We start from the raw sequence: 24798 nt of genomic DNA on the forward strand, positions 1-24798 counted from the left end.
AGAAATATACATTGTTTTTAATTTTTTAAATTCTTTGGGTAATAATCCAGATTTACTAAAAAAAAAGTTGTTAAAAATAGTACAAATAGTTCCTGTGTTTCCTTCATCCACCCAATCTCCATTCCTTCCATGGAGTTCAGAGTCTGGGTAGAGAATGAGATTATGGCTTAAGCAAATTAAATGATCTTACCTTTACATTTCTAAATGTTAAATCTGATTTCACTTAATTTAAAATCTTGTGGGGATTGTCTCTTTGTTTTTTAGGGTGACGCAGACTTATGATGCAGGTGCATGTATCTATTTCTACTTTGCCTTTAACTACAGGGGAATAAGTGACCCACTGACTGTGTTTGAACAAACAGAGGTAATTTTGCATACATGAGTATACTTTTATATTCTTTTATTAATTTAAATAAACTTTCCTATCAATTTATGAATTTTAGTTTGACTCTCTTTAATCACTCAATGGCTTACCTGGTTGGTAGTTCATAGAAATGAGAAGCATATTTGGTGCACTGAGTTGTATACTGAATTGTGAGTTTAAAATGAATATTCTCTAGAGATGTTAGAATTCATATTCTGTAGTCTGTCATTCTTTGGTTGTTACTTACAGGATATAAAACCTGATTAACTTAAATACCAAAGGACTAGGAATCCTTGATACCACTTTGGCAGTACATCCATTTGCTGATGGTGGCCGCACTTGAAGTCAGCAGCCCTGATGTTCTTGCTTTTTGTTGCTGTAATATCCTCATTCTAGTTTTATAATTTTCTGTTTTGCTATAGCTATACATAGGCCACTGAGGTTCATTTACTGCTAGTTTCTGTTAACATTCCTTCAGTGGCCTTAAGATTCCAATTGTCATTATAAGTATGCCTAGAGTTGAGGAGACAGACTAAACTACAGAGGAACTGGGAGGAGACTGAGGTTTGTTAAAACCTTAGGTGTGCTCCCGTTTAAACTAGTGTTTAAAACCTTGTGTCTTAGTGTTATTGCATGCCTGCCAAAGGTAGCACCACGCAATGATTTTCAGTGCCACACTTTTAGACTCAAACCATAGCAGGATTTGGTTGGCTGCCTCCTATGCCTTTTTTTTTTTAAACAGCTTTTTTGAAGTATAATTGACATAGAGAAAACTGCACGTATTTGGAGTATACATTTTGATGAGTTTTGCATATGTTTACACCTGTGAAAATATCACCTCAATCAAAATAATGAATGTATTTATCACCCCCAAAAGTTCAAATACTTTTCCATCAGTTTAGCCTTTCAGTGTTTTGGTTGCCTTCTGACTACTCAAAGGTCCTGTCCCTGTACTACAAGAGTGAAATTATTCCTTTTTCCCCGATCCAAACTGCCATTCTCTAAGCACTACGAATTTTAAGTAGTTATTGCCTTATTTAAAATTATTTGTGTAATTAATATAATTTATTAAATTTAAAATAATTATTTAAAATAATTTGTTAGAAGGTATAATGCTAGCATTTTTTGGATTCATTTGAAAAACCCTAAATCCTAAGTGATGAGGGTTTATAAAGTTACTTTGCAATGAGATGTGGTCCATCTGTCCTGCCTGGGCCCTCTTCTACCCTGGCCTAATTCCTGATAGTTATACACACCTGAGTAATTCTGAGTTTTAGGCACTGTAGCTATTTCATCTCATGGCTGGTATATACTCATGAATTGAAAGTAATTCTACTTCTGTTCCCTTTTTTCCACTCGGCACTTCAGTCATTCTCTATTTTCCTTTAAGTGTTTATTTTTCTAACCTTAATGCTCTATAAGGAGATTAATCAGGGTCAAACATGTTAGGAGGAGAAAATAAGGGGTTTTTTTTTGCACTTAAATGTCCATAGGTCTGACCATAATTTGTTCCAGGAATTGACCTATGAAATGTTCTGGGTGTGGTGTATAAACAATGAACCTTGGAACCCTGAAAAAATAAAATTACATTAAAAAAAAAAAAGTAATGTTCTTCATAAAGGCTTTTCTGGTTGATCTCTGGTAGCTTTGCAAGTGATTTTGAGTCTGATGCCCACTTTATGATATTTGGTGAGCAGTTTAACCATCTACGCCTCATTTTCTTTGTCTGTGAAATATGGATAATTGTAATTATTCCATAAGGCTGTAGTGGAAAATAAATGAGTTGCTGCAGGTAAATTGCTTAGTGTACTTTTGTAGACACAAAATAAGCAGTTAAATGTTAAAACAAGCAGTTAAAATAAGTGTGAGTTAGTAACATTTGTTGGTATAGTAAGATGTTTACTTCAGAGTAAGACTTGACTGTCTTCACAAAACTTTTTATTATTATTAACAATGTAGTGCTGCTGAATTGATCATTTTTCTTCTTTTTGTTTTCTAGAATCTTGAAGTGACCATTGTAGGCATTGTGACCATTCACTAGAAAAAAAAAACTAGAAAAAAAAAAAAGCTAGGCTGCATATTTTAATTGTTTCTTAAATGTAGTTAACCCAAGAGAAAGGAAAATTAGGCTTCCAGTTTGTTGTTTAACCCAGGAAGTATGTGCCTCCTTTGGGAGTTGGGTTTTACTCTTTCCCTGCAAAGTGAAACCTAAGTAGCAACTGTTTGTTGTGTTGTTTCCAAATACAGGCAGCTGCTAGAGAAGAAATCCTTGCTAATGGAGGGAGTCTGTCGCATCACCATGGAGGTAGAATTTCTAATATTCCTACTGTTAAAAATAATTGGTTTGATAAAGTGCTGGGGAGAGCCACAACAGTACGTAATTTGAGGGCACCTGATATTTCTTGAGAGTTTGTATGTCTGTCATTGAGGTAGCCTAGAGTTGTGGTGGTAACCCACAGAAGAAATATTAAACATTACTGTTCTTCTTTTAAAGTATAAAATCTTATTTCTCTAATTTAAACACGAAGTTAATTACTTGCCATGCTTTAGATGTTATAACGGAAATGAGTCAACATTTTAATTTCCACATCATAGACATTTATTGTTTTCTGAGCTCTTACATGTAAATCAATTTGACTTTCAGATTGTTTTTTTTTTTTTACTTCCTGACTGTAGGTTTTTAACATGTTGTCAGTATCAGGTAACAAAATAAATATAGGTCAGATCATGTTACAATAAAACTTCAGTAATTTATTTGCATTTTCAGGTTCTAGGCCCTAGGTCTTTGTTAAAGATTCCCAAGTTTGATGAAATGATTTTAGAAATTATTGACTTGGGGTCGCCTGGGTGGCTCAGTGGGTTAAAGCCTCTGCCTTTGGCTCAGGTCGTGATCCCAGGGTCCTTGGATCAAGCCCCGCATTGGGCTTTCTGCTCCTCAGGGAGCCTGCTTCCTCCTCTCTCTCTGCCTGCCTGCCTCTCTGCCTACTTGTGATCTCTCTCTGTCAAATAAAATATTTTTTAAAAAAAGAAGAAATTATTGACTTGAACTTGAATGTAGCTAGGTTTGATTATGTATTAATTTATTAAGATTCTGCCTCATTTAAATAGAAATCTTATTTTTATTGTATTTCTCATATTTTTGTTTTCTGTGTTCTCAAAAATTACAGCTGCATAGAAAAAACTCTAAACTACCTGGTTTCCTCTAGTGCTTAGAAAAAGAAACTAGGTAAGCCTAAATACAAAGTATATTTCAGATGTGCTAGTAAAATGAAGATGCTTTCCCTTTACCAGTTTGCCCTCTTCTAAATTTCTAAGTATTAGAGTGTCCTCCAGGACTTCTCCCTGAGCCAGTTTGTTCTTCTGTGTTCACTCTGATGGTGATTACCTCAGTCCCAGGACTTAAAGATATGCTGATGATTCTCATCTACCAGAAAGCATTACCACCATTCTAGTTCAAATCACTCTTTCTTCCTGCTGAGACTTCTTCAGTAGCATGTTAGCTAGTCTTTCTACTGCCACTCTTGATCCCTTGTCATTTCTGTTGCTGCCAGAGTAATCTTTTCCCAAAATTCAGTGCTTTCTCCTCACACTAAAAATAAAATCCAAACTCTTTATCGGGACCTTTAAGGATATAAATGTTTCTATCTCTCCATCCACATCTCTTACTACTTTTTTACTCTAGCAACATTGGCTTTTTTGCTATTCTTCAGACATACCAACCCCCTTTCCCCTGCAAAGGGGAAATCCCCAGATTTTCTTAAATCTTAAAAGCCTGCAAGGCTTGGGGCGCCTGGGTGGCTCAGTGGGTTAAGCCGCTGCCTTCAGCTCAGGTCATGATCTCAGGGTCCTGGGATCGAGTCCCACATCGGGCTCTTTGCTCAGCAGCGAGCCTGCTTCCCTCTCTCTCTCTCTGCCTGCCTGTCTGTCTACTTGTGATCTCTCTCTGTCAAATAAATAAATAAAATCTTTAAAAAAAAAAAAAAGCCTGCAAGGCTTTTGCTGTTTCTTTTTTTTCTGCTGTTCTTCCATTCTCTTGTTTTTCCCCCAGATATTTTCATGGCTCACTTTCCCATCGTTTAGTTCTCTGATAAAAATGTCAGCTTCTTAGGGGTATCCTCCCTGTTCTTTAGTTTCTGTGTTCATCATTTGAATAAGTTCAGTGAGGTTATTGACTTTATCTTGTTCATCACTGTGTTTCCCAGTCCCTAGAACAGTGACTACTGGCTCTTCTGTATAGTAGATGCTCAATGAATATGTTAAGTGAGTGGCTAAGTGCCCAAGTGCTCACAGAATTTGGAGCTGTTTTGCAAATTTGCAAATAGCTCTGAATCATTCGTATTAAAATGGCTATAGTCTCAATGCTCATTTATCTTCAAATATTTAATAGTCAGGCCTTGTTTGAATATGGGGTCATGTTTAATGATGAAAAGGCTCAGTTTATTCCATAATATTTCTTTTTTTTTTTTAAGATTTTATTTATTTATTTGACACAGAGAGAGAGATCACAAGTAGGCAGAGAGGCAGGCAGAGAGAGAGGGGGAGGCAGGAGAGAGCCCGATACAGGGACTTGATCCCAGGACCCTGAGTTCATAACCCTAAGGCAGAGGCTTAACCCACTGAGCCACCCAGGCACCTCATTCCATAATATTTCTGAGAAAATATATTAGAGCCAGTTATTCAGTAGAAAGTAGGGTAAAATAACATACATTTCTCTACAACTGTATAACAGCAGCCATTTTAGTATTCTTCCATAGATGCATTATGTACTTAAGGTTCCATTCAGACTTTGTCTTAAAGCAAATAAAAGGTTGAGAGGCTTATAAACAAGGGGAAAGAACACAGACATTGGAATCAAATCTGTATTTGACTCCTGGTTCTTGCACTTAACTAGCTGGTGACCTTAAGGAAATAACTTCTCTGAGCTGGTGTTCTCTTCTGAAATAGAACTAATAGTACCTACCTTGTATATTAATACATTTAAAATAATAATTTAAAATACAATTATTATAAGAATTACATGTGATATGTAAAGTATCCAAGGTGCCATGCATATAGTAGGCGCTTAAAAAAAAAACCAGTAGCTTAAAAAAAAATAGCAATAGACAACTCCAAATGGAAACTCTGGTTTATATTCTTAACCATTGAAGAAAGGATTACAGTTTATGTGAAAAGGATACATTCATACATTTAAAGTATATGACACAACAATTGTCCTAACATATTTTCAGTTGTAACCTGCAGCTGGTCTCATTATATAGGAAGTTCTGTTATAATCTGTATGAAAGAAATTTCCTTTACACTCTTGGCTACAAAATATGCTATACAAAAATGTCTACTCTCATAAATGCCTCCTGCTTAAAGTTAATCATCTAATTTATAAATGTCAAATATCCTGTGCTGTTCAGTGTAGTTTCATAAAACAGAAACCTTTCTAGATAAATTTGAAATTGAATAGGTTTAATTGTCCTGCTAAACTTAACTAATGACAGAGCTTTTGAGAGATCACTTCTTTTTATGTGAAAAAAAGATTTTCCTTAATTTGCATCCTGAACTTAAAACTCAAGTTGACCTCATAGTGTCATCTTTATTTACTGACCTTCAGGCAGTGTCATGACATTCTCAGTACCATTTTTGAGTTCAAGAGTAGAAGGGCTGGCGGTGGGAGAATATTGATGCAATTTCTCTTAGAGGGTTTGGCCTGTAATTGTGATTAATAACGGTTGCTTTCACTATCTGGAAACAGACAGGCTGATTTGTCTGCCTACAATCATGCTGTGATAAATGGAGCTATTTTAACTCTGGTTTTGTGTATCAAAGAAAACAGATGTAGTCTGGAACTGGAGGCTATAGGAAATATAAAGTCTGCTTAACTTAATCTTCATAGTGCTTGTTTTTATAACTGACGAGCTGGTCAGTTTAAAGAGTTTTTACCAGCCATGTCCTTAATTTCAATTTATGACTTAAGTTTTTAAATTGTTCATTGGCTAATATTATACCTAAGTCCTTGTCAGGAAGTATAACTTTTTGATTAAATAAAACCAGTCTTAGTTTAAATATTGGTGTTTTTACCTAGCCAAAATTATTTCTTATTGTTCAGAGAATAACTGTGGGGTAGCTGCTCCAAGGTTTTGTTTGTTTTTTTGTTTGTTTGTGGTCTTAACAGAATCCGGTAGTATCAGAAACTTTAAAAGTAAAAAAGAGACGACTCAAAAGAATGAGCAAAAGATTGGCTTTAAAGCCTTTTGTTAAAACTGTAGTGTGAAATAAAAGACATACATATTGGAAAGGAAGAAATAAAATTCTTGCTATTAATAGGTGCCATAATTGTCTATGTAGACAATCCCAAAGAATCTAAAAACAAGATCAGCAAAACTGCAGAACTTAAGAGCACGCATAAAAATCAATCATGTTTCTAATATGAAGAAAAAACAGAGAGAAACTGAAATTTAAAATACAATGCCGGGGTGTCTGGGTGGCTCAGTGTATTAAAGCCTCTGCCTTCGGCTCAGGTCATGATCCCAGGGTCCTGGGATGGAGCCCCACATAGGGTTCTCTGCTCAGCAGGAAGCCTGCTTCCCCTTCTCTCTCTGCCTGCCTCTGCCTACCTGTGATCTCTGTCTGTCAAATAAATAAACAAAATCTTTTTTAAAAAAATACAATGCCATTTCCAGTTGCATCAAAGAAAATGAAGTGAACATAAATCTAACAAAATTTATACATACTTAGACATAAATCTAACAAAATATATACAGGATCAGTATCCTGAGAATTATAGCATGTTGATGAAAAAAATCAAAGAAGACTTAAATAAATGGAGAAACCGTGTTCATAGATTGGTTAAAAACTCGACGTAGTGAAGACAGCCATTTCCAGATTTACTTATTTGTTTAATGTAATTCCTGTAAAAACTTCAGCAAAATTTTTAGTAGGTACATTAAAGATTATTCTAAAATTTATATGGCAAGACAAAGGAACTAGATAGCCAAAACAGTTAGGAAAAACAATTATGAAAAAGAAGACTAAAGTCATAGGAATCTATCTATTTGATTTCAAGTCTTATAGCTCTAGTAAAATCAGGACTGTGCTGTTGGAGGAGGGAAACATCGTCAATGGAACAGAATAGAAAAGCCCCCCCCAATAAGTATGTCCAGCTGATTTTGATAACAATATTTTGATAAAATACAGAAGTAATACAGTAGAGGAAGTATATAGTTTTTCAACAAACGGTCCTGTAGTAAGTGGACATCTGTAAGCCCCCCCCCCAAAAAAAGAATCTTGACCTGAATTTCAACATCTTATACCAAAATTAACTCAAAATAGATAATGGACTTAAATATGAAACATAAAATAATAAAACTTTTCGAAGAAAACAGGAAAAAATCTTCAGGGTCTAGAGTTAGGCAAAGAGTTCTTAAGCTGGTCGCCAAAAGTATAGTCCTTTAAAGGAAAAGTTGATAAATTGGATCTCATCAAAATTAAAAATGTTTGCTCTGTGGAGGACTCTGGTAAGTGGATGAAAAGTTGAGCCACAGAGTGGTAGAAAAGACATGCAAACCACATGTCCAACAAAAGACCTATGTCTATGATATATAAAGAATTCTCGGGGCGCCTAGGTGGGTTAGTGGGTTAAAACCTCTGCCTTAGGCTCGGGTCATGATCCGAGGGTCCTGGGATGGAGCCCTGCATCGGGGCTCTCTGCTCAGCAGGGAGCCTGCTTCCCCCTCCTCTCTCTGCCTGCCTCTCTGGCTACTTGTGATCTTTGTCTGTCAAATAAATGAATAAAATCTTAAAAAAAAAAAAGAATTCTCAGAATTCAACAGTAAGATGCTAACAATCCAATTAGAAAGTGGGCAAAAGATACGAAGAATTTCACTAAAGAGGATATATAGGTGGTAAATAATCACATGAAAAGAGGCTCAACATCATTAGCTACTAGGAAAATGCAAATTAAAGCCACAAGGGAAATCACTATACACATATCAGAAAGCTAAAATTTTAAAATAGTGACAATATCAAATGCTGGTGAGATATGAATAAACTGGGTCAATAATACATTGCTGGAAGGGATGTGAAGACACTTCAGCAGTTTTTTATAAAATAAACATGCAACTAGCATTTAACCCAACAATTATACTCTTATATATACCAGGGGATTGTATACCAGGGTATTAAAAACTTAGGCTCACTCAAAAACTTCTGCATGAGTATTTAGAGCAGCTTTACCTATTATATAGTCCCAAACTAGAAACAGTGTAGATGTCCTTCAGCTAGTGGTTGGCACATCCATATCATGACAGTTCCTCAGCATTATGAAGGAAGCAACTTTCGGTGCGTGCAATAACTTGGGTAATTCTCCAGGGAATTATGATGAGTAAAAGAAAGCCAGTCCCCAAAGATTACATACAATACGATTCTATTTCTATGACATTTTTGAAGTGACTGAATTACAGAAATAGAGAACAGATTAACAGTTTCCAGAGGTCGGTTGTGGGGAAGGGGTGACTGTAGAACAGACAACACAGGTATCCTTGTAGTGATGGCATTGTTCTGTATCTGTATATCAATATCAGTATCCTGGTTGTGATTTTGATCTTTTGATGCCTAACAGATAAGTATAGCCTTTCCAATATTGAGTATCAGATTACCATAATATGGCAGAAAGTTCGTTTTGTCCTTTAAATTAATTTTTTTTCCTTTGGTTCCTGCTTTGTGACTGGCTTTTTCTCACAAAACTAATATATTTCCACTGAAGCAATGTTGTAAATAGAATTCAAGACCAGCCAATTTGACCCATAATTTCACTGAGCATTTAATTATTACAGCTATATCATAGGACAAACAGATTTGAGAACTGACAGAAAAATCTGTTGTAAAGGATGTATTGATCCCTGTGCCTTTCCATGTATACAGTTCCAGAAGATGCCTGTTGTAGCTTACACCCTCAGGTATATCACCATCATAGAATAGATGGCCTTGATACTAATATTTCTCTTTGGACCTCTAAAGAGGTCCCAGCAGTTTTATATCCAAGACTCTTCTAAGTAAGATGTTTTTAGTCTGAATGTCTATACTACATTATTAGATTGTTAGAGAATAATTAACTTTGTAGTTTCATGTGATAAACAGTTAATTCTAACAGATATTTTCAAATGCTCATCATGGACATACAAATCAAATGAGATACCACTCCACACCCATCAGAATGGCTAAAATTAACACCCAAAAGATGTTGATGAGGATGCAGAGAGATGGAAACCCTCTTACACTGTTGGTGGGAATGCAAACTGGTGCAACCACTCTAGGAAACAGTATGGAGGTTCTTCGAAAAGTTAAAAATAGGACTATCCTGTGACCCAGCAATTACAGTACGAAGTATTTACCCAAAGGATACAAATGTAATGATTTGAAGGGGCACATGCACTCCAGTGTTTTAGCAGCAATGTCCATAATAACCAGACTGTGGAAAGAGCCCAGATGTCCATCAACAGAGGAATGGATAAAGAAGATGTAGGGGTGTGTGTGTGTGTGTGTGTGTGTGTGTGTGTGTGTAGTGGGATACTACTCAGCCATCAAAAAAAAAATGAAATCTTACATTTGCAGTGCAGCTGATGGAACTAGAGGACATTATGCTAAGCAAAATAAGCAGTCAGAGAAAGACTTATCATATGACTTCACTTGTCTGAGGAATTTAAGAAAAAAAAAAACAACAGATGAACGTAGAGGAGGGGAAAGGTAAATAAATTAAGACAAAATCAGAGAAGATATACCATAAGAGACTCTTAACTACAGGAAACAAACTGACAGTTGCTGGAGGGGAGGTTGGTGGTGGGATGGGTTAACTGGGTGATGGGCATTAAGGAGGGCACGTGATGTAATGAGCACTGACTGTTACATGCAACTAATGAATCACTAAACTCTACCTCTGAAATTAATAATACACTATATGTTAGTTAATAGATTTTAAATTTTAAAAATGTATAACAGAAAAAAAACCATATAGATATTTTCAGATGTGAATCTATTAAAAGTGATGTTAGTTGAAATTTTTTTAAAATGTTGTTATGTATTGTCTAATACATAACAAAACCCACTAGGCTACCTTTGGCTATTTAAATTTAAATCAATTAAAATTAATTAAAATTAGGGCCGCCTGGGTGGCTAAGTCCATTAAGCATCCAACTCTTGATTTTTGGCTCAGGTTATGATCTCAGGGTTGTGAGATTGAGCCTCTGTCAGGCTCCGCAAGGGGCATGGAGCCTGCTTAAGATTCTTTCTCTCCGGGGCGCCTGGGTGGCTCAGTGGATTAAATCCTCTGCCTTCGGCTCAGGTCATGATCCTAGAGTCCTAGGATTGAGTCCCACATAGGGCTCTCTACTCAGCGGGGAGCCTGCTTCCTCCTCTCTCTCTGCCTGCCTCTCTGCCTACTTATGATCTCAAATAAATAAATGAATAAATTCTTTGAAAAAAAAAAAAGATTCTCTCTCTTCCTCTCCCTCTGCCCCTCCCTTACCTCTCTGTCTTTAAAAAAAATTAATTAAAATTAAAAATTCATGGGGTGCCTGGGTGGCTCAGTCGGTTGAGTGTCTGCCTTCAGCTTAGGTCATGATCCTGGCGTCCTGGGATTGAGCCCTGAGTGAGGCTGCTTGCTCAGCTGCATCTCCCTCTCCCTCTGCTTCTCCCTGCTGCTTGTGTTCTCTCTCTCTCAAATAAATAATTTTAAAAATCTTTTTAAAAAATAAAATTAAATTAAAAATTCATTTCCTCACTTGCACTAGCTATATTTCAAATGCTCATATCCACATGTGGGTAGGAGCTACAATGCTGAATAGTACAGATAAAGAACATTTCCATCATCATAAGAGAGTTGTATCAGATCGTGCTGTTAAGCTTTATTTCATATATATATATATATGTATATATATATATATATTCACGCATTGGGTAGAAAAATGGCACAAAAAATGACTTACAGGTTTTTTTTCAATAGATATTAAATTCAAGTTTTTAGGAGTTAACTTTTAAAATAAAGTAGCATTTGTTGGGGCGCCTGGGTGGCTCAGTGGGTTAAAGCCTCTGCCTTCGGCTCAGGTCATGATCCCAGGGTCCTGGGATCGAGCCCCACATCGGGCTCTCTGCTCAGCAGGGAGCCTGCTTCTCCCTCTCTCTCTGCCTGCCTCTCTGCCTACTTGTGATCTCTGTCTGTCAAATAAATAAATAAAATCTTTAAATAAATAAGTAGATAAAGTAAAATAAAATAAAGTAGCATTTGTCATCAGTGGTTGATGTTCTAAGATGTAACTTCCGTTTATCCTTTCTCCAGAATTTCAGTTTGGTCAGTAGCCTCAAATTTAGAGTAAGTTCACCTTGATACAGTTGATTGTAGCAGTGAGAGTATGTTACCCTTATGGAAACTGTTTGGGCTTCTAAGAGAGCCCCTTGGAAGCACCTAGTCCAGGATTTCTTCATTTCGGCACTGCAGATGGTCCTTTGTTCTGGAGACTGTTAGGGGCATTTAAGATGTTTAGCAGTGTCCCTGGCCTCTGTCCTTTAGATGCTGGTAACATCATCCCAGCTAGGACAACCAAAAATGTCTCTAGACATTACTGTATGTACTTTGGAGGGCAAAATTGCCCTCATTGAGAACCACTGATAGAGTCCAAAGAGTTATAGAGATTTGAAGGAAAGAGCTTTAGGTTCTTTGACTGACCTTTTGTTTTAGCTACTATAAAATAAATAGCTCTGCTTATATCCAAGAAATAACATCAGAATATAGGAAGTGCAAGGCAAATAGAAGCAATGGAAATTAAGGAAACTCAGATAGGTTTCCCTAGATACTTGAATTTCTGCTCCTAATCTAACAAGACTTACAGATAACTGTGGTTCAGTATTTATTTTTTATGTCTACTAACATTGAATTCTTACTGTGTGACATACACTATTCTACCACAGAACCACAAAAATGAATAAAACATGGCCCTAGTCTTCAAGGAGCATATGATGTTTTCTACTTTTCTTCTGCCCTTATGTATCTCATGTTATCTCACCTGTTTACTTGCTTTTTACTCCATTGTATAGGCATTACTTGACAACTTGGGTTTAAATTGCAAGTGTGTCAAGCCATCTGTGGGGAAAATGTAGCAGAATTATCACTTGGTTATATTCTGAAGACGGATCTCCTATGATCTGTTATTGGCCGTAGTAATTCAGACTTTTGTTCTATTTCATAATCTCTATAAAGACCTATTCAAGGATCAATAAGATCTTCGAGCTATTGTGTGAAATGCACAGATCAAATCTGAGCATGAAAAAAATTCACATTTTAAATATTGAATAAAAGAAAAATCCTGTTAGATTTTAATTGCTTTATTAAAGTCTGTTATATCCATGCCTTTGTCATCTCAATATCGGAAATTTCATTAGTAGAAAATAAGTCGAATATCTAAAAAAGAAATGGAAACATGACTTAAACTATCCACAAAGCACTAAACTAAACTCTTGGATAGGCATAGTCCCATCTCATGTGCCTTTAAAGTCTGGATGTTAGCATCCCTCAGTAGGAGATCTGTTGGCTAACATTCAGCATGTACCTCTACCAAAACCAAACACACCCAAAAATGTGCTGTGTAGCACAAATGCATGGACAAGTGCATCCTCTTTTCATGTTGAAACCCTTGCTCTGAAGAAGCATCATCGCAGTCAGATTACCTCAGAGTGGATGTTGTCCATGTTCTCTCTTCTTACCAGTACCTAATAAGTTTCATGGGGCCAGAACCGCAAATGGCATGAGGTTCTTGGGCTGATTCCAACACATATTCCAGCACTGATTCCTTACATAATAATTCACCAGTAGTTTGGTTGGATTAATTAAAACTTGTAATACAAAGTTAATGCTCAGATCGCTCATACAAGCACCTAAGTCAAGATTTTCTCTTTAAAATCTGACCTATAGAGTAGTGCTAAAGTGATATGCAGGATGCCCAAACTAGAACTTTCAAAATATAGTTGTTATATAGTAATGGTTACGTGCTTTTAGCTGTGGCTGAGTTCTACTTCTGAGCTTTAGCTTTGGTAATCCTAAATGTACAGTCTGTTTCATAATTTGTTTTTTAAATAAGCATGTAATCTTTGCAATCTTATAATCAGATTCATAATTCAAAAAGTTTTTAATTTAGCTAAAAAGAACTCTGGCCAGCAGACCCCAGATTTATCCCCCCCCCTTTTTTTTAAAGCTTTATCCTTTTTAAAACAGGACTATTTGGGATGGGGTGCCTGGGTGGCTCAGGGGGTTAAGCCTCTGCCTTCGGCTCAGGTCATAATCCCAGGGTCCTGGAATCAAGCCCCGCATTGGGCTCTCTGCTCAGCAGGGAGCCTGCTTCCCCCTCTCTCTATCTGCTTGCCTCTCTGCCTACTTGTGATCTCTCTCTCTCCCTGTCAAATAAATAAAATCTTAGAAAAAAACAAACAGGACTATTTGGTAGCTTCTGTGAAGCCTTCAGTCCCTTAGACCACAAAGAGTAGTTCCAGATAATTTTTGGTGACTAGGCTAGCTACCATATATATTTTTCATTTTTCACACCCAGTGCTTCCATACTCCCTGTACATGTTTGGTCATTCATATCACAAAATACATTCTTTCTTGGAGCTTAAGCATGCAGAAGGGATTGTTGAACTTGAGATTTCAAATACTGCCCCTAAACACTTCCATTTCCTCTGTTCCAAAAGTAGTTTTTAAAAAATATACTATATATTGTGGAGGAACATAAAATACTTGTCTTATCCAATCTGTATACACATAATTAGATATTAAGTTGTAAAAAGGTGAATTCCACTTTAATTTGAGCAGAAAAAGAATTTTCCCCTTAGTTTTTTTTTTTTTTTTAAAGATTTTATTTATTTATTTGACAGACAGAGATCACAAGTAGGTGGAGAGGCAGGCAGAGAGAGGAAGGGAAGCAGGCTCCCTGCTGAGCAGAGAGCCCGATGTGGGGCTCGATCCCAGGACCCTGGGATCATGACCTGAGCCGAAGGCAGCGGCTTAATCCACTGAGCCACCCAGGCGCACCTTTCCCCTTAGTTTTGATAACGTTCAGCATTTAGCTGGTCTGTATTTTTTGTATTTTTTTGTTTTAAAGATTTTATTTTTTCAAGAGGGAGAGAGAGAATGACCAGGGGGAGGGGTAGAGGGAGAGGGACAAGCAGACTTCCCACTGAGCATAGGAGCCCAATGTAGGCCTGGGTCCCAGGACCCTGAGATTATGACCTGAGCTGAAGGCAGATGGCTTAACTGACTGAACCACCCAGGCACCCAAGTTTTTGAATTTTTAAAAATATATCTAAGCCTCTTAAATACCTGGCTTTAGACTTTGGGCATCAATAGGATAATTGTGAGTTGTGGAGTACAAGGTCCCTATCTTAGCATTTTGTAGCTCTAGTGTTAGCTCTTAGCTAACTTCTGGAAAATCAGAAGTCAAATAAACATAGTTGAGTCAGTGGTTATGAATAACCCAGGTTCAGAAAGAGGCATAAACTTCATGTGGTAAGAATGTACATAAATGTCTTGTCATGAATAACGTGTGAATACATGCTAGGGATGCTGAAATAGTCTGTTATTTGCTATTCTTATCCATTCTCTCCTCGTCCAATATGGCATGCTACATAAGGACAGAGTGTCATTTCCTCCATTTCTGAAATGAGCTCTGCAAATGTTTAAGCACACATGTATTTGTGCACATGTGTGTTAAACGTGTCCTGACCAGTACAGTCAACTAATTTCTAAATGCCTAAATGCAGTGCAGGTAAGGATTGTACAAAGGACATTATTAGCGTTGTTGTTTAGCTCTAGAATAAAAATCTTCTACTTTGAAGTGTAATCTCTCTTTGAGATTAAAAATCTGGCCTTTGGGTTTTTGGGTTTTGTGTTTGGTTTTTTTTTTTTAGATTTTTATTTATTTATTTGACAGATCACGAGTAGACAGAGAGGCAAGCAGAGAGAGAGAGAGGAGGAAGCGAGCTCCCCACTGAGCAGAGAGCCCAGTGCGGGGCTCGATCCCAGGACCCTGAGATCATGACCTGAGCTGAAGGCAGAGGCTAATTTAACCCACTGAGCCACCTAGGTGCCCCTGGCCTTTGGTACTTTGTTGTTATTTTCACTTATTGATTCTTCTGCGATAGCTACCAAAGGTTCTTCAGCATTTTATGAAGACTATCTCTACTAATCATCTTAAAGTCTTAGAAGGCTGAAGATTATTACTTAAACTGTGTTTTCTGTCTGTACACTTATGCTACAGTATAGCTGACCTAATTGTTAAGCAAAACTAAAAAGATTCCTGGTCACTTTAATTTTATAGGCCATGATTTCTGACCTCAAATCAAATTCTGTCATCACTGATGGAAGAAGCTCAGAGACCTCTGCCATCAAGGGGTTAAATTCTTTCATTAAATATGTTTATGAGGGACCACAACCAACTGCTTTTTTTCTTTTTCCTTTTTTTTTTTTTAACTTTCTAGTTCACTAATCAAATGTATGTTAGATTGATTATTGTAAAAGTATAAACCATAGAAAATTTGACAAGATAGATGTGTAAATTATCCTTCTGACAGAACTAATGATGCACTCCAAGCACCTTCTGTTTTCCAGCGCTTGGTGAGCAACTTCATTAAATATGCAATGGCTGTTGGGTGGCTTCTCAGAGGATGGTTCAGCTCCTTGTGGAATTGCATTATTATTAGAGGTGTAAAACCAGGCAGACAAGCTAGCTGTTGGGCATCCTGCTGAGGTTCTAATGTGCTCCATCTTGTTGGAGCAGTTGTTTGCAGTCTTTTCAGGACAATTACATCCATAACCACAGGACACATTCAGTGAAACTATATTACAGATAACAGAGACTAACACTGACTGCTCTTCACCCCTCTCCCTAGAGCTGCCTCCGTGTGGGTAGCTTATAATAATGCGACTTCTATCACTCACAAAGTAGTTGTGTTTGTTTTTTTTTAAATCCCTTGGAGCAAATCGGAAAATAACTGATTTGTAACTTTTTTGAGTGCTTAAAATCATAGGCTGTTTGAGTTGAAAGACTTCATAGATTCTAATCCCTTTGAAGATGACAAAACCAAGGCTAAAGCATTGTAGTGAGTTGTCCTTTCGGGAGCTAGTAGGAGGACGTGGTAGAACATCTTTTTGGTGGTAGAGATTGCATGAATAAGAATCTGTTTTGTTTGGCTTCTGGTTTTAGAGCTCTTTTAAACAGTTTTTTTCTTTTTGAATTTAAGATTTTTTTTCCTGCTCTCATTTTTCCCCATCTTAATTCCAGCAAACTTTATTTCTGGAAGTCAAGCAGAAATCCTTTGCTTTCTAAGGGTATCATGCTATAATTTTAATGACAATTTGATAGTTTACTGGAGAACTGGACACAAAGATGGTTTCAGTTGAGCCTGAAATGATATTTAAGGCTCCAAATGGCAGATGCTACAGTGTATCACTGCAGTCTGATAAATGAGATTGCATTTTAGAATGACAGGCTGAATACTTTAATGAAAGAAGGTTTCCATTTCAGTTGGCCAATTAAATCACTGTTGATGACTTTGGATCGTTAATGAACATTTGTGGAAAATGACCATTTGAATTCAATTATTACAATAATATGTTTGAAAAGTACTAACTACAAATAAGCCTATCTGTAAATTAAAAAGATTTATCCATTTTGCCACAGATAAATTAGCATATTGCTTTGCTTTTCTTAATGCCAAAGCAAGTTAACATTTCAAAATTTTTTTTACAGATTAAGTCCATATCCTTTCTTATGAAAGTTCTGCTTAGAAAAGTTTGTTTTTTCATTGGGTGCCCTCAAAAAGATAATTTATGCTGTGGATCATCATATTACTTCATTATTCTTAAATTAGCAAGAGCTGGAAACAGAAAAGGGGAATATTATATAATATATAAAAGTAGAAGATTAAGTTTTAAATGGATTAGGTATTTATTTAGCGCCTTAAAAAAAATCTTTAATTCTGGAAAAACAGTAGGAAGAAAATAACCATTATTAGAGAACATGTAAATTTATTTAAAAGCAATATGAAAATAAAATGCAAATGAAAGTTTCATAACCACATTTTTTTCTTAAACCCATTACAGGTTCAGATTTCCTTAATTATTTTAAGCTTTACAGTATTTTATGGATGTATATATATCCTTCCATTTTTGCTATAATAGTTCCAATAAATTCATCTGGAGATGATGTTTTTCTTTAGTTAACTTCATTTTCTCTGAAACTTTGGCGTGTTTTGGTAGTTAAGATAGGAGGAGGGTTCTTTTGAAATGCATGTTTTTATCATTTTGTTATTTGTGAAGTGGGCCCTGATCTCAGCCCAGGCTTCCTTCATCTCCGTTTCACAGTTTACAGAGAAAGGAGACACTGTGGAGCTCAGGCTTCCCCTGGGAATACATTGGGCTTAATGAGCTTGATAGTCTGGTGGGCTCAATAAATCAAATAAAGCAAAACATTTCTCATTTTTGAATAAAAGCATTTATCACACAGTGTTTGTTCATTCATGGTCACAAGATTGATTGGTTCTCAGCATCATAGTGTATACTGAAGCATTTTTTTATTTTGTTTTTCCAGTGGGCAAGTTACGGAAGCAGTGGCTAAAGGAAAGTATCTCTGATGTTGGCTTTGGGATGCTGAAGTCTGTCAAGGAGTATGTGGACCCCAATAACATCTTTGGAAACAAAAACCTTTTATAAATCCATTACTGTTGTTACAAAAAAAAGTCACTTTTTTTTTTAAGTCTTCAACTATGGTTATACCAGTAATCAAATATATCATGGACTGTATTTCAGCAAAATTTGTTTTTTGGTTGAAAATAAGTTGTTAATCATTCTGTATTTGTTTTGTTTCTACATCTATGGATTGACAGATGGTATTCCTAAATCTCTCTCCTTGTAGGTGCATCAGTTGATCGCCAACTGGTTGTCATTTCAAATTTTAGTCAGGCAGCACAAGGCTGCTAGCTGTTATTTCAAAGGAAGATGCTGCCAGCTGCTCTGTATTGATGCCTCCCCTTGGGAACAAAGGCAGATTTGGGTATCATCCACTGCTTATCCAGGCTCTTTTTCAAAAGGGCGTCGCTGGGGAGCAGATATCTAGGGAAGGATTCCGTTGCGGAGTGATTACAAATTCTAGTGTGAGTAGGCCATTAAGGAGGGTACTCAGGAAAGAACATAGGCAACCTGTTACTTAGGATACCTTCAGTTCTGTGAGGTGCTTGGCCTACATTTTTCTTTGAAATTAGTATACAGTTACAGACCTTAAGTCAGTCTAAAAATTATTGTTAGGGACATGTTTTAGTTTTCCGTGTTTCTGTTTCTACTGAGGTATGAATTGTACGTGTATAACTGAGAAAACCTCTTGTTATATCCTAGTTCCTTCATAATATGTTGTATAAGAAAAACTGAGCTATCACTCATTGTATTTGAAGGACAGTTTTACCATGAAATGAATGCTTTTATAAGCTTAACAGTCCTAATGTTTCTGATTTCACATTCTTGTTGCTAAGACGCAGAAGAAGCTTCAACAGGAGCAGAAGAAGGAAGATTCCTTACACTTCATATCTCCAGTTTAAAGAATCATTTGGCTAATGAAACACAGTTATCATTTAACTATTGAATTTGAAATCTTCAAGTTTCAGTGACAATTTTTTTTAATTAACCCAAACAACGTGATAAATTTTCATATAAAACTAAAGTTTCAGTTTAGTTTTTAATAGTGATTTAACGCCTTTTTGAATTACTGGTTTAACCTAAATTTTGAAAAAAATGTATTAATACACATGCCATAATCAAAAGTTTGAAATGTCATATTTCTTAAATAATAGGGAGAACATTAATCACATTTAGCAGACATTTTTACATTCAAACCTGGATATTAAAATAAGTGAAATTATTACTTTGAATCACTGTCTGTCAAGGTTCATGATTCACATTTTGGGATGGATTCTTTTCTTAATGTAATACCTAACTTTTGATAATTTTTTAAAATTAATACTTGATCAAATAATGTAAGTCAAAGTGCAGACGATCCTTTAAAAGGACACAGTGTCTGTCTATGTAGCAACAGCTCCAAAGTATTTTTGGGCAGTTTGATACCTTTTATATCTGAAGTATACTTAACCAGAAAAGTGAAAATTTAAATTGACAAAATGGTATTTTTAAGACTTCAAAATGATAAAACAATTTGTAATAAAATTGGCCTCAAACTAATAAACTTAAAATCTGTAAGCAAATCAAAATTAAATATCAGTTTAACAACAAAAACTAAATGTTTATTTATTAGAAGCTGCCTCTCTTCACTGGTGATTTATTTTTAATTATAAAATTTCCAGCAGATCTTAGCTTTAAAAGCCCTTGCTATTTGAAATAGTTGGATGCTTGATGAGGAAATTCCACTTGCCTCTAGAATTATAAAAATCTCAGCTTTATAAAATGCATCTATCTATTCATGAAGGTAATTTCTCTAACTGGTAATCAAAATGTAAAACTTAATACAGTAGTAATATCTCACTGGAGTGTATCCATGTTTCTGAGTAATTTTTTTTTTAAATAAAATTTACAGATTCATAAGCAGACCCATTCCTTTGCACGTGATTGTTCTAACATTCTTCCCAGGGAATTCAGATTTCAACAACCTCAGAAATCTGTATTTGGTTTTAGGAAACTATAAATATCACAGCTGAAAATTGTTGTGTTCACTGTTCTACATGAACCTTACGGAATAATTAGTGATTTATGTCTTTGTTTTTCTTCTTCCATGTATGCAGGACTCCCCAACCTTGATTTTATAGTGACGACTACATTCTGTTCTTGGAATGATTTCTACAGGGAGTATTTTGAAACACATGAACACTCGCCAGTGCTGTTTCACTCTGATTTAGTAAATCAGAAACCCTGTCCCCCACTTTCTCACACCTGCTTCTGAGAGATACCTCGGAATATACTTAGTTTCTGTGGAGAACGGGGTTCTTGATTATGCACAGAGGCACTTAAACCTTGCCTCATATTTCTGGAATGTCTGAAAATGGCTTCATAAAAGTTAAAGCCTGGAGTACATTGTTTATGTGAGCTTTTAAACTCATTTTGAATAAGTTTCTTTAAAATTTTAAAAGCTCATAACCGATTTGATTTTTAGTACAGCATAAACATTGACTTGTCTTTCTTAAATTAGTCATATTTCTAATATTTGTTGATGTTACATTTGGGTTGAGGTTTTAGTGGGACTAGGAACTTGTTGGTAGTCAGAAGTGGCATTGAATACTAAAGACTCAATATGAGCAGGCTTTATTGACCCTTAGAAAAACTGATGCCTTAATGTTTGGTGCAAAATACAGTGCAAAAGTGAATTTTTTCTTATACTGAGTAACTTGGGCTTTTTTCGTTTAGTAAGAATTGTGGAAGTCACATGTTTATTGTGTCCAGCATTTTACCACAAAGAGGATTGAATTCTTTCGTCTTGGGAGGAATTGGGAATTTACATCCTAAACACTTACATATTTAGTACTATTACTTAAGAGCTACTTATGAAGCTGGAAGCCTTCTTAAATGTATTGATGTATTTTGGAAAACAAAAGCACAGTGAAGGATGAGCTTCCATCAGTGTGTCAGATACAGATGGTTGCAAGGAAACCTGGTTTTCAGAATATTCTCTTAGTAACTGCTAAGTCCTAGCTTACCTTTTTGATAATGCCTTTCTGCATGCTGGCTCCAGAGATTTTTCTTTTGTTCTTTTCTTTTTTAGCTACAACTTCTTAATCAGAGCTAATCAAAGAAGCCCTGTAGTCCCAAGCTGAAGCGTGTAACCTCAGCTGTTCAAATGGGGCTGGGTGTGGTTGAGCATCTATCCTGTATAAATGTAGAACACAAACAGTTCCTTATCATGGATTGATTCAGAAGCTGCATGTGCTGGCGCTTGAAGCAGGCACAATGGAATGCTGTGGACAGTGTCTGCATTTTAAGAAACACTGAGACAGGCATTAAGGATAGCTTTAATAGCTTTTCATTTACCACTTAATCTTTGGCAACTTTGCTTTTAATTAGGGCTTAGCTCATGGTGGAAGAAAAGCTGAAAATAACAAGTGCCAGTTTTGGATTGAAGAATCCAGAATCACTTTTGGCTTTACGAGTATGGAAGTGTGGCTTTGTTCAAGGCTCCAAATGAACCATATGTCAATACATTCATTGAATTCTTACTCATTTCAGGGTCCTGAAAAGGAAAGAATGTATACATTGATACAATTCAAAAAATGTAAAAGATTTTTTTTAACTATTGAATTTCATGCTGTCTGCTATGAAGGATGTAAGACACTTGGCTTTCTGCTTCCTAAACCACACTGTTTGCCTTCAGTGTGGAATTTGTAAAAACTACTTGTAACATCAACAGGTTATAGAAATGTATATCATTAATAAAATGCACCCAGGTCCAAGAGATTTTGTTTTCTTCAAAGGGAGTGGGAAGTTCATTTTTCTGCTTGCATATGGGTTTTTCTTTCATTTTTAGTTTTTCATCTTCATATTTCCACTGATTTGAAAACAAAATTTTATAATTTTATTAATGAAGCATAATCAAGCCCCTTTAGAATATAGTTAGCTAGATTTTATCACTAATTATTTTTTAAATCAATGTTGTATTCCTAGGAGGTGTTTAGTCTCCCTTGAACCTGAAGCATTCCAATTTGAACCTAGGAAGATCCTCAGAAAATGAGCACTGTGCTCGTCTAACCACAACAGTTCCTTAACAAACGTGAGTGAGGACCACTGATATATGGAACATTCAAGCCAAAGAACCATCACAGAATGAAGGAACTTGAGTTCTGTGAACATGAAAAGATTTCTTTTTTGGTTCCCAAAGGAGATTTTTTTTATAACTTTTTTTTCCCCACAAGGAAGAAAAATAACACATTAAGTATCATTAAGAACATTTTTCAGAGACTGAATTTCCAAATCTAAGGTGGAGAGAGAAGGAAAAGAAAAATGTTATAGTGTGGATTTCTAAGCTGCACAAATACCTGTTTTTCAGGCATCTTATTGTTAGCAGTGTTTTTCATGAAAAATATGAGTACCCTATGAAACTTATGGTTTAACCCTTAAAGTAATCTTGTTCACATATCCGTAAAGGACATGAAATGCTTATACTGGTACACAGTTTATATAAATAATTATTTTTTTGGACCTCTTAAGGAATATCCCCAAAAGTTTACAGTGCCTTGTTGGGATTTTTTTTTTTTCCATGAAATAGCCATTGTTTAAAATGAGTGGGAGAGGATAATTAAGTCTTTAAAGACTGAGATTGTTTAGTAGTTCAGGGCTCTTCCTCTTTAAGAATATGTCAGGAATTAAGTAGTTATGTGTAGAAATACTGAAAATCCTTTCCACAGTGTGGGTTTGGATCACCTGTTCTAGTCTGTTTCACTAGTTATAAGGTGGACCTGTACTTCATATATCCATTCAATTGATGGGATTTATAGGTACTTTCATTCTTAGATTTTCATTCCTATTGTCCCAATTTAGTAGCCCTAACTTAGTAGCCCTAAGATGTGGCTTAGTGGATGTGGCCTACTCACTCAGTCCCTGAGACACCCACTACTTGGTTTTGGATGTTAGCTCACACAGCTCCCTGAGGAGCAGGGCCTGTTGGGGTGGGGGGTTCTATTCCTTATATTGTGTGTCAGTCTTTTTTTCTGTGATGGTGCCTTCAGAATAATGAGTATTTCTGTTCCTGGACAATGATAAATCTCACGAGAAATATGTGTAGATTATATCTCTTAATTTTTGTCCTTTTTTGCTAAGCCTGTGAAATACTTTGGCTCTGATACAACTTGACTTGAATAATATCTTATCCTGAGTCTTCCTCCAAGGCAGTTCATATTCCTGCCAGTACTGTAGTGATCTTTTGGGAACTACATGTGGGTAAGCTCTTGTATGTAAGCCATTATATTGCTGTAACTAATGCATACAAACAGTTCTTTACGTTTATAGTTTAAATGTTGATACGTAGTGGGAAGGGAAGTTCCTGAGAGATTCAAAGCAGCTTTGTCAGTTCAGACTGAGCCATACTGTTTTCCACAAGGGCTCAAAACATAGTCTATCTACTGTGCTTTTGGTGTATGTTCGGATTCTCCTTTTATTGCTTTCCCTAGACTGTACTGTTCTATAAGCAAATGCCCATGTATGATTTTTAAGATGTGCTGGGAAGAAATAAAACAATATCAAAACCGCTCATTGTTACAGAAGTTGTTGCTTATTTCACGTTGATCCCATTTAACCTTATTTCAGCAGCGTCACGCTAGGCTGCCAGAGAGTGGATAGAATATAGTCTGTAACCATGAGTACCATCTCTGTTACTGAAGGACATGTGTACAGATACTGATCTTCTCCCTGCCTGTGGCTCCTGTACTGGAGGGAAGGTTACAGTTTTCTGGGCTCTGAAATGACTGAAGATCAAGCCTGTTGAACCTAACCTTCCTTGGTACATTTCAATAACCACTTGCCTCACTAAGATTTCAGCTCTTAGTTAAGTAAAGAAAGAAGTTTTCTGTCTGGCTCGTATGAGCTTGGACTGAATGAACCTTAGAAATCCTCTCATCTTACCTTTTCCTAAACATAATTGTCTAATTTCCCCTATCCCCCCAGGCCACAGATAACCGGTCTTCTGAACATTTGCTGTGACCACATAGGAATTTATTGCCTTTTCAGAAAGCCTGGTCCAGCTTGAAATCTTCCAGTATTAAGAGGTTTTTGCTGTTTAGACAAATCTACCTTCCCGTTCTATTCACCGAGGTGACTTTTAGCTCTGTAATCATAGAGAATTGTCCAGGTATTCTAGTGAAGGGCAGCTCAGGTTCCCCCACATCTTCTTCAGTCAGCTTTTGCTCCTGTGACTTGCAGAACCGTCACCATCCCAGTCTCTCTTCCTGTGTGCCTCCTTGATACGGTGGGGCTTTTTTGTTTTTTGTTTTTTTAGATTTATTTATTTTAGCAGGTGGAGGGACAGAGGGAGGAGGCAAGAGAGTCTCAAGCAGATTCCTTGCTGACTGCAGAGCATGACACAGGGCTCAACCTCACAACCCTGAGATCATGACCCGAGCCCAAACCAAGAGTCAGCATTTAACCGACTGCGCAACCCACGTGCCCCAAAATTTTATTTTTAAAATTTTATTTATTATTATGTTTTCTTTTTTTAGAAGAAAGCGTATGAGCAATCAGGGAGGAGGGGCAGGGAGTATCTCAAACAGGCTGTATGCTGAGTGGGGCTGGATCCCACTACCCCTAAGATCAGGACCTGAGCTGAAATCAAGAGTTGGATGCTCAACTGACTGAGCCACCACGTGCCTCCTCTTCGATGCTCTTAAAGTGAAGCGTCTAGGCCTGTATGTGCCAGAGTAGTAGC

At 36.4% G+C, this 24798-nt stretch overlaps 1 protein-coding gene across 2 annotated transcripts in view; it reads left to right on the forward strand.

The window, feature by feature from the left end:
• AGPS (alkylglycerone phosphate synthase) overlaps positions 1-23620 on the forward strand; it is a 148884-nt gene extending 125264 nt beyond the window's left edge. For both annotated transcript variants that reach the window (XM_046019212.1, XM_046019213.1), the window contains 3 exons: positions 265-364; positions 2612-2669; positions 17983-23620. In XM_046019212.1, coding sequence (XP_045875168.1) covers positions 265-364; positions 2612-2669; positions 17983-18104 — 280 coding nt within the window. In that variant the 3' untranslated portion in view covers positions 18105-23620. The remainder of the gene's footprint in view (positions 1-264; positions 365-2611; positions 2670-17982) is intronic.
• The last annotated feature ends 1178 nt before the right edge of the window (positions 23621-24798 follow it).

Source organism: Meles meles, chromosome 9 (assembly GCF_922984935.1).
Source record: "Meles meles chromosome 9, mMelMel3.1 paternal haplotype, whole genome shotgun sequence".
NCBI classification, from domain to species: Eukaryota; Metazoa; Chordata; class Mammalia; order Carnivora; family Mustelidae; genus Meles; species Meles meles.